The sequence below is a fragment of the Bison bison genome, unplaced genomic scaffold (assembly GCF_000754665.1).
Source record: "Bison bison bison isolate TAMUID 2011002044 unplaced genomic scaffold, Bison_UMD1.0 scf7180017864036, whole genome shotgun sequence".
In the NCBI taxonomy this organism is placed as follows: domain Eukaryota; kingdom Metazoa; phylum Chordata; class Mammalia; order Artiodactyla; family Bovidae; genus Bison; species Bison bison.
Genome location: NW_011494608.1, coordinates 843,455 through 853,966, shown reverse-complemented (window position 1 = coordinate 853,966; position 10,512 = coordinate 843,455). Strand labels below are relative to the sequence as shown.

Here is a 10,512-nt window from a genome sequence, read left to right as displayed (position 1 = left end):
TGGCCGATGGTGGGCGGGGCTGGCCGATGGTGGGCGGGGTCTCACTTACGTGCACACACGCCTACTGCGTACCTCGGGTGGTCCCCGCTGTAGTCGCAGTAGAGGCCGCGGTGGGGGTCGCAGACCGCAGCCTCTGTGCAGTTGTCCCCCAGCTGCTGGGCACACATCTTGCAGCACTCGCAGCCATCCGTGATGAGGCTGACACCCAGCGGGCAGCGTGGCGGGGCCGCTGGGCACTCGCCCGGCCACTTGCAGAACTGGGGGCGTGAGGAGGTGTCCTCCAGCGGGGCCGGGGTGGGGCCCATGGCTGTGGGAGCTGGAGGGAGGGCCTGCGGGGGAGAGAAGATGTAAAGGAGGCTGCCCGGAAGAGGGGTCCCAGGCCAAAGGCTGGCGGTCGCCTCCCCATCTTCACGGGGTTCCAAAGGTTTACGTCACATTCCATTTCTCTGCCGTGCTTTGGGTGGCCAGACACCTCCTGTCTCCTCACTAGCATGGAGGAGCTGGCATTAGCACACGTGAAGCCAGCTGCCCGAATTCCCCTGCTTGGGCGTGCTGGGTCAGGCTCCGTGTCAGCTCTCTGAGCCCATGGGTGTCTCCTTCCCCTCTGATCATCCCGCTACCTGGGAGGTCAGTGAGTCGGCCTCCTTTGCAGATGAGAGAGCTGCGGCTTTGAGAAAATGCCTTCTGATGAGTCACGCTGTGGGTGCAGCCCCAAAACCCGACTCTCTCTCCACCCCATTGCCCTTTTCTTTATGTCCTAAGGATCCACCCTCTCTGTGCTAAGGGTCCTTAAAAGCTGACTCATATTTTTTTTTAAATTGAAGTATAGTTGATTTACACTGTTGGATTAGTTTCACGTATATTCAGTTACATATATTAACTGTATTCATTATACAAATGTGTGTACTGTGTACACAGTTACACACAGTGATTCACATTAGGAGGTTGGTTGGTTGGTTGGTTGGTTGGTTGATCAGAGGCTAAGTCATGTCTGACTCTTTGCCACCACTTGGACTGTAGCCCGCCAGGCTCCTCTGTCCACAGGATTTCCCAGGCAAGAATACTGGAGTGGGTTGTCTTTTTCCTTCTCCAGGGGATCTTCCTGACCCAAGATCGAACCTTTGTCTTCTCCATTGGCAGGCAGAGTCTTCACTGCTGAACCTGCAGGAAAGCCCTTTATACATAGTCTGTATGTGTTAATCCCAAACTCCTAATTTATCCCTCCCTCTTTCCCTTTGGTAACGGTGAATTTGTTTTCTATGCCTGTGGGTCTATTTGTTTTGTTAATAAGTTCGTTTGTATCTTATTTACAGCTTCCACATACAGACGACATGCATATGTACAGCCAGGATTCGGCCAGCCGACCTGTCATCCTATTATTATCATTATTAATTCCTTTCCCCTCTGAGCACCGGGAAGCGGCTGCAGGGGGCGGCGGTGGCAGCGGGTGTCCAGCCTCGTGGTTCCTGCTGCTGGCCCGCTGTGCCCCCGTGGGGAGAGGACTGATCCTGTGTCCAGCGCCAGCCCTGTAGAGAGGGGTCTGATTTTGTGCTCAGTGTGGTGGACACCCACTCCACTTCTCTCCACCCATGCTCCTTCCCAGAGCCCCATTCCCATCCACAGGCAATATATTCATCTATATCCTGGCAGATATGATGGACAAGACAACAAGCGCATGGGGAATGGGAGATAAGCCCCAAAGAGCATTTCTGTGCTGCAGATGAGGCTGATGGAAAGGGAGGCGGCTCTGGGGCCATTATTACCAGCTTCAAACTGCCTGTATCTCAGAGATCCAGTCACCTGCCCAGCCCCTCCATCCTGGCCCCTCACTCTTTACCCTGGAGGAAACCTTGGCCCAGAGAGGAGGAGAATTGCCTGAGGATGGAGAGTGAGGACTGTAGGCACCTCCCAGCCATTTCCCCACCCTCAGGCTGGTGGTCCCTGCTGGAGAGGCTCCTGTCTGGGGCTTCTCAGCAGTGACTCCTGAATTCTGAGGTTAGCAGAGGTGGGGGGCCCCACAGACCGTCCCCTCCATCCTGAACCAGAGGAACCCTGCTCTGTGGGTTTAAAGATCTGCATTTTCATTCTTTGAACAAAACAGATGCTGAGCTATTTAGACAGATTCTTTTCTCTCTTCCTGGAGAGGAAAAGAAAGAAAAAGAAAGTGAAGTCGCTCAGTCGTGTCTGACTCTTTGCGACCCCATGGATTGTAGCCTGCCAGGATTCTCCATCCTTGGGATTTTTCAGGCAAGAGCACTGGAGTGGGTTGCCATTTCCTTCTCCTGGAGAGGAAACCGAGACCCAAAGAGGCAGAGGGTGTCCAAGATGACATGGCCACGTCATGGCTTAGATACCAGTGACTCTCCCAGCTCTCATCTCTGCACCCTTGACCTCTGCCCACTCTTTCAGTCATTCAGTGAACATTTGCTGAGCTAGTTCACCGTCTTGCTTCTGTTTTAAGCATTTGAAGATGAACTTAAGCATCTCCTGTGTGTACGGGACCACGGCTTATGGGAGAGATAGACGATAGAGGTGATTTATTACAACATGAGGCTGCATGGAGAGTGGGGGCACCAGGGCAGCCCCAGGAGCCCTCCAACCACCAGCGCAGGAAGCTCTCTGCTGAGGTGAGTGGTCCGCATCCCTGCGCCCTTGGCTGTAAGAACCAGAGGCCAGAAGAGGTGGTGCAGATTGAAGGGCTGGATTAGTTGGGCTCTGGGTTCTAAGTTTGGCACCAGACAAGTGCGGTAAATGTCGATTTGAAAAAGGGCCTTTGAAAGTCAAAAACGCAAACCTTGATTTGAGGTTTTTGTCACCTCTGTGCTCGGATTCAAGTGCTGGCAGGGGACAGATTGCTCTGGGGTTGGCAGTGCTGGTCCGTTTTCATCTGGAAGTCATTTGGTTTGCTTACACTTGTTTGCTTTTCCTCAAAAAACACATGGCAGAGCAAAACATCACACCCGTAAATCAATGAACCCACACACACAGGCACGCACTCACACCCTCCTCTTTCTGGCTCCATGGAGAGAGACTTGTCCTAGTCAGATTGTGACACCGGAGGCCCGGAGATTTATGAGAACCGCCCCCCGCCCATCCCCCGCCTCCGGGCCATCTCTGACAGCTCCTAGACCCTAGAGACCTATTCTTGGCACAGCAAACAAAAAAAAGCCCTCTCCTCCAGAAGGCTTGCGTGCCTTTTCCAGGTTGCTTTAGAAGTAGTGCTTCCTTCACCGGAATGTAAGCTTGTAAAGGGCAGTATCTGCGCCTTACTTCTATCTGTGGGCCTGAAACACGGTGCATGACCCATAGCAGGGCGGTGGAAGTGTCACCTGGTGGGATGGGGGATTGTTGACTCCAAAGGACTTTGGTACCAGTTCCTTGACTTTTCAGGACCTACCATCTTGGAGCCTTTTCTTTTCCAAGTTCGAGTGTCAAGAAGACAGCATGGGATCCAAAACAGTCAGAAGAGGGTTCCCTCTGTGTAGTTTTGACCTTCCTATAGTTCCTGACCTTCCTGAGCCTTGACATCCTTGTCTGTGAAATGGCCACAATAATGCCCACTTGGGGGAATTGTCGGGAGGGTGGGGGCATTGTGTACACAGAAGCACTGTGTGTGCAGATACTCAAAAGCAAGACTTTTGCACTTGCACTGCCATGCTTGTGCACACCTCCCTCACCCACAAGGCCCATCGCAGGGCCTGGGGGTCTGCACCCTTTGAGCTGAACTGGGATGGGTCCACAGGGTCACCACCCATCCTGCTGTTTCCATACCAAGTTACAGCTCCCCAGAAGGAAACCTGCTTTTCAGTTGTGGCCGGGAGCCCCAAGGCACAGAGCTTCTCAAGGGAAGCCCCAGTGGAAACCCCTCTTTGGAGGAGTGAAGCAGGTGAGGGCGGCCTTGGGACGCTGGAGGGAAAGGGGCGGGATCCTCTGAGCCAAGCCCTTGCAGTTGGCGCCATCTAGTGGTAGGAGAGCTCCCAGCCCTAGGAGGTCCTTGATGAGAGCTGTGGGTGGGAGGGCTTTTAAAGGCAAGGCCTGAGGTCTCCTGGGATAGGTGCATGACCCTCTGAATCCCGACCGCCTTGTCTAGCACCCACATCCCAGGGAAGGTGAGTGCACACACACACACACACACACACGCACACACACGCACGCACATCAGCCACCTTGAGTGCCCAAGAGGTAATTGCACGTCCGCCTGCCCTCGGCCTCGGCACAGGGACCGTTGTAAGCTCACTGCTGTGTGCGGCCTACGTCATTTTTTTCTAACAGCAGAAGCTAAGGGTGAAAAAAGGGAAGGATAACAACCAGACAGCGAGGAAAGTATCTATCGTCCGGGGAGGCCGGAGAGAGTCAAGAACAGCCTTGGCTACTTCCAAACCGCAGCTGTTCAGACGTGCTTCTGGAGGCAGACTCCCTGAGGACGCCACTGTGTTTATGGGGAAGACGGGGTGGGGCTGTGCCCTGATGCTGCCCAGGCCAGGCACCCAGGGCTCAGGCCCCTGCCTGGTTCTGTCCGCTCAGCCGCCGCCTCCATCAGCAGTGACCGCAGGGCAGCGCCTCTAACAGTCACTTCCTGGGGTGGCTCCCAAGCATTGCCACCTGTCAGAACCATCCAGGAGCTTTAATAAACACTGGTGCCTGGCCACCGTCCCCAGGCAGCCAGACTGAGGCAGGATCCCGGGCAGGATCCTGGACCTTGAATGTGGCCGAGGGTGAGAACCGCTGACCTCAGGACCTTGTAAGATACAGGTGCCTGGAGTCCACTTGGAATCCTCAGCTTCAACTCTTCTCTGCTGGATCCGGAATCCGTAATTCATCCTGCGTCCCTGGTGATTCTTGTGGGAATGGGAACCATGTCTCAGAGAACTGGGCCAGGGGAGTGTAAGGCGGGGGGAGGTTCTAGGCCATTTTCCTTTCCTAATGTGTGGCTTTTCTAGAACTGCACTTACATGCCTACCCTGCTGGCTGCTTGATCAGCCTGGACACAAAACAGCCCAGGCCGGCCCGCAGAACACATGCCATTCTGTGGTTTCATGGGGTGGCACCGGGCTCCGTGAGCAGGCCTCGTGTAGTTAACTGAGAATGGTTTACTTTGCTTTTCATGCTTTGTGAGAAGGACTGAAAAGCAACAACAACAACAAAAATAAAATTTAAAAAATGACTAGCTCCCCATGGTAAGCTAAATATCTGCTGGGGACTGAATGTTATGTTGGCCACAGATCCGTATGTTGGCATTCTAACCGCTCTAAAGGTGGTCTTGGTGTGTGTATGCGTGCGCTCAGTCATGTCCAGCTCTTTGCAACCCTATGGACTGTAGGCAATCAGGTTCTTCAGTCCATGGGTTTCTCCAGGCAAGAATACTGGAGTGGGTTGCCATTTCCTCCTCCAGAGGATCTTCCTGACCCAGGGGCTGAACCTGCATCTTCTGCATTAGCAGCTGGGTTCTTTACCATTTGAGCCACAAGGTAGAGCCTCTGGGGGTGATTGGATCATGTGGGTGGACCCCCTCATGGATTAGTGCCCTTTTGAAAGGGACCCCAGAGAGTTCCCTCATCCCTTCACCACGTGAGGACACAGCAAAAAGATGCCAACTATGAAAAGGGGCCTCATTAGAATGTGACCATGCCGGCCTTGACCGTGGATTTCGAGCCTCCAGAGCTGTGGGCAGCAAGACTGGAAGCCGCCCAGCGTGTGTGGTGTTTTCCTCCAGCAGCCCAGGTGGACCGAGACCGTGCCCAATACTGCACCCTCTGGACAAGGAGGGCACTCAGTGGGCAGGTTCAAAGCAATCCATTCAATCATAGTTACTGGACAAACTTAAGCAGATTAAATTTAAGAACGGAAAAACTAGAAGAATGTTCAATCAAAGACCCCATAGGAAACCCTGTGTGTATAATTTGGGGGTGATGTTTAGAAGTGGGCAGTGACTGAATTTTCTGATGTTCTCCAACTCCCTAAAAATAGATTCAGGAACATGTAAATCTATCCTTTGACTTTTACCAACAGTTTCACTTCATTTTTACAAAAGTGGGTGGTGATGGGTATGGTAGCAGCGAGTAGGAGGCTGGTGGTGGTGGGGTGCCACCCAGGAGACCTTAATCATCCCGATAGTTGAGGGAGCTGAACCCCACTGTCCTTGGAAGGTGTGTGCAGTTCATCGATGAGTGGGGCCCTGGGACCAGGAGGTAAGGGCGGGGCGTCTGCAGTGAGCGAACCCATTTCCCAAGCCTGTGTGACCTGGGTCTGGGCTCGCCCTCTCTGAGCGTCTGTGTACACGTGTGTAAAGCAGTGATGATAACAACATCCTCCAGCGGCCCTAACGAGCAGTTATAGCCTTTCCCCTATTTCACAGATGAGGAAACTGAGGCCCATGGTGTTGAAGTAACTTGCTCAGGGTTTTGAAGCTGGGAAAGTGTCCCCAAAATATCCCTCCAGGTGACTTGTCACCAGGCTGCCCTACTCCCTCATTCAGTCACATTTGTATTCAGTCATTCATTCCTCCATCCTCCCATCACACGCTATGCACTAAGCACCTCCTGCATGGCTGGGCTGGTATTCAGATGGACGCATGGTGGTCCTTACCCCACGGCAATCACAGCACAGACACATTTATAAGATTGCAACATAGGGTGGTGAGAGCTGCAATGCACTTGAGCCCAGGTTGCCAGGGATCCCCTAAAAAGTATATGGGAGACTCTTGTGGAGTTTTCAGGGACAGGATGCCGTTTCTTAACGCCTGAGTGCCCAGCACTGCTCCTGGCACACCCCGGGCAAGCACTCCATGAACAGAATAGTCCAGAGCTTAGCTTGCCCACTTGTGGGCAGCCACACCCAGATACTCCACCAGGGGGCAGGGTTGAGATAGGAATGGCCTGAGCCGGCCCCAGCTGGGCCCTGGGGGCTTTAAGGAAAGGGTTCCCTATTTGGAAGCAGTTTCTGCTCATTCCTTCACTGATAAGAGAGGTCTGGGGGCAGTGGGAGGACGTGGACACAGGCCTGGGCCCAGAGCTGGGGGCACACTGTGGTCTGCCCTTCCTGACGCTCTTATATCTTTGATGTAAGTAACAGGCAGCTACCACATGGGTTGGTGGACACATTTTCTGAGCTCCTCCTCCTCTGAGTGTACCCCTCGGCATCTGTACCCGGGGCCTGGGTGGGGATGCCCTGCAGGGGAGCCTCTGTCTTGAGCAGCTCTTAGCTCAGCCCCTGCAGGACACCTAGCCTGAATGTTCAGAGGACCCAGCCCTGCTGAGTCTTCCATGCTCACGCCCACACCGTCGGCAGGATCTCCAGGGACCTGGAGACCCAGGCACTGACTCAGCGCTGGCCAGGCTGCCCGTCGTGGCTGATGGAAGTTTTGTTGAGATTTTCTGCTAATTGGTTTTATCAACATGCAGTCTTGTGAGCTTCTGGTTGGGAAAGTAGCCTTTATATGGAGAAGATAGAAGTGGCAAGAAGCCAGAGTTCTTTCCAAACGATAAACCCTCAGGCATTCTTTCATTTATCAAATATTTGTAAAGCATCTCCGGAGTTCTCAGTACAAAGCCTAAGGGAGCGGCCAGCCTCCCGAGGAGCCAGGAGCGTGAACAAGGCAACTGCCTTACAAAGCAAAGGACCAGACACCAGCCCCCTGGGACAGCCCCCCCACAGCATTTTTGCAACTGAGTAGAATGGATTCTACACTTTTAAAAAGTTGTAAAAAACAAAAAAGAATATTCCACGGACAGCCTATAGTCCACAAAGCTTAGAATTTTTACTATCTGTTCTTTTTAAGGAATGATCACTTCCCTGGTGGTCCAGTGGTTGAGAATCTGCTTGCCAATACACGGGACACTGGTTCAATTCCTGGTCCGGGAAGATCCCACATGCTGTAGAGCAACTAAACCCGTGCGTTACAACTACTGAAGCCCACGTGCCCTGGGGCCTGTGCTCTGCAACAAGAGAAGCCAACACAGTGAGGAGCCCATGTGCGGCCGCAGAGAGTAGCCCCTGCTCACCCCAACTAGAGAAAGCCAGCACGCAGCAACAAAGACCCCGCGCAACCAATAAACTGATAAATAAAAAAGGAAACGGTCACTAACTTCTGCTATGTAGTGACAGAGCTATAAGTAAGCTAAAACCCTGACAGAGTGCATAGCAAGTGACGGGCATCTCTATCAGGGTTGCATATAATCAAAGTGTTCATTCTGTCAGAGGTGTGTTCAAACATTTACACATTTGGGAGAATAATAGAATGAATCTCACATACCTACCTCTGCTTCAATAATTATCAACCCTCCGTAATCTTGTTTCCTGTTACTCCTACCTACACACATACTTTCTCATTCTTGAGGATTTCAAGGCAAGTCTCAGACCTCATGATTTTACCCGAAATTCCTCAGAGAGTGTCTCTAAAATACGGAGAGTTTAAAAAAAACACCAGTTTTCATACCAATACAGTTGGTCACAATTTCATAATTTTCTCTGTAGCGAATACTTAGTCCACAATCAAACTTCACTATCTCAAAGCTTCAAAAAACAATCAGATGGTTTCTTTGAATCAAGAGCAAAATGGTCTACACAGTCTGCATTTTGCCTTTTGTGCCTCTTCTAATGAGTTTCTGCTCTAAGTCATCTAATCCTCGTGCCAGCCCTGAGTCATCTCCCCCAGTTTACAGATGAGTAAACTGAGCCACAGAAAGGTCAGATCATTTGCCCAAGGCCACACGCAAACGACAGAGTTGGGATTTGAGCCCAGTATCAGTCTCTTAAGGCATCACACTCAGGAGCCCCACTGTGGGTTTTCTCAGCAGAGTCTAGGAGGGGCTGCAAGAGCTGGATGAGGAGGGAAGGGGTGGGGCTGTGGAAGCAGGGAGGACTTCCTGGAGGAGGAACCATTTGCTCTGCATCTTTAAAGGATGAGTGAGAATAGACCAGAAAGGCAGAGAGAGGGTCCAAGCGGAGGAATGGCAAGAGCAGGGAGCGAGCAGGAGCTGCAGCATGGCATGGTGCAGGAGTGACCAGAGGTCACCGTTGCCAGGGCTTAGGGTCCAAGCACACAGAGAAGGCAGACAAGGGCCACAGCAAGATGACCTGAGGGCCATGCTGGGGTGTGTGAACCTGCTGGGGGAAGATGGGGACTTTTCCTGAGTCAGTCAATCCATCCCCAATGCCAGGCGATGACCGGAACAACCGTGCGAGGGCTGCTGGTGGTCCCTGTTTGAGAGACGGGGAAACTGATGTCCACCAAGCTTAGAGACACAGCCAGAAAATAACACACTTAGCTCTGACTGTGGGCCTCGTCCTCCTCCTATGAACTCCAAGGGACCCTTTCTAGCCCAATTTCCAGTTCATTCGATTCACTGGGAGGACCGGAGAGCGGTCATCCCAGGCTTGGCTGTGATGGTAGCCATGGGCCGGCCAGGGAAGGGACCAGCCCTGGAGCAACAGCCAGGACAGACACGGGCGGGAGAAGTTGCCTGCATTGAATTCAGGCCTGTTCCGCTTAATATAAGGGAGGAGGCACCAGTTGTCCGGTAGAACAGAGGTGACCATCTTCAGCTCCTGCGGCCAGACCTGCAGTGGGGGTCCCTGGGTTCCAGTCCCCAGATCTGGAGTGTGGGTCCCTGGGTTCCAGTCCCCAAGCTTAGACTGGCTCCAGGTGAGCCGCTTGCTCCCCGATAAGGCAGGCTGGGGTGAGGCAACCTCTCTGGCGCCATCCAGCTCTGATGTTGCCGGCTCGCTAATCTGGCCTCAGATAAGGTCTCCCCTCCCTCCACGGCTGGAGCCCAAGCCCTCCCTCTTCCTCCTCCTGGATGGGGCCCTGACTCAGGCAGGGAGCACAGGACATGGGCAAGGGGCTGGCCCACAGGACCCCCTGGGGAGGGGTGACACCCCCCCACACACCCGGCCCTGCGTGGGGAGCTAAGGTGTGTTCTTGAAGCCTGGATTGCAGGGAGGTAATTAAACTGTGCCTCAGTTTCCAGCTCAGTAAAGTGGGGATGATACAGGATCCTGCCAGTGACTCCGATGCCTGTGGTCCTCAGCGCACCATGAGGGCCCCACGAGGGCTGGCGCTTTGATCCTTTCAGAGCTGAAGTTCGCATGTGTCAGGACACGGCTACTTGGAGTATGGGGCCAGAAACAGGTGGTGCGTGCATGTGTGTGTGTGTGTGTCTGTGTTGGGGGAGGCAGATTTGAACACCAAAGGCAGCAGTAGGAAGGACACATAGACAGATAGACAGCTGCCCCCCAACCCCCCACCATCCACACAGCACCCACCCACCAGCTTCTGCGGTCCAGGAGCTCAGAAAAGCTGAGAAGGCCACATTTGCAACCCTAAGTACCCCCATAGTCACTCTCTCATCGCGACCCCCAAGCTCCTTTCCGACGCACGCTCAGCACCCGGCCTGCGGTCTACATCTGTCACTAGGGCTCCGCAAGTGGGACTCTCAGGTCCCTTGAGTGGATGAGAAGCTGAGGCCTGGCAGGGAGCGGGGAGCTGGCCTTTAGCCCCCCTGGCTGTGCGCT

General features: G+C 53.5%; 1 protein-coding gene across 1 annotated transcript in view; it reads right to left on the bottom strand.

The window, feature by feature from the left end:
• WISP1 (WNT1 inducible signaling pathway protein 1) overlaps positions 1–10,512 on the bottom strand; it is a 32,063-nt gene that overhangs the window by 12,441 nt on the left and 9,110 nt on the right. Inside the window, exon 2 of the mRNA XM_010834776.1 lies at positions 50–329. Coding sequence (XP_010833078.1) covers positions 50–329 — 280 coding nt within the window. The remainder of the gene's footprint in view (positions 1–49; positions 330–10,512) is intronic.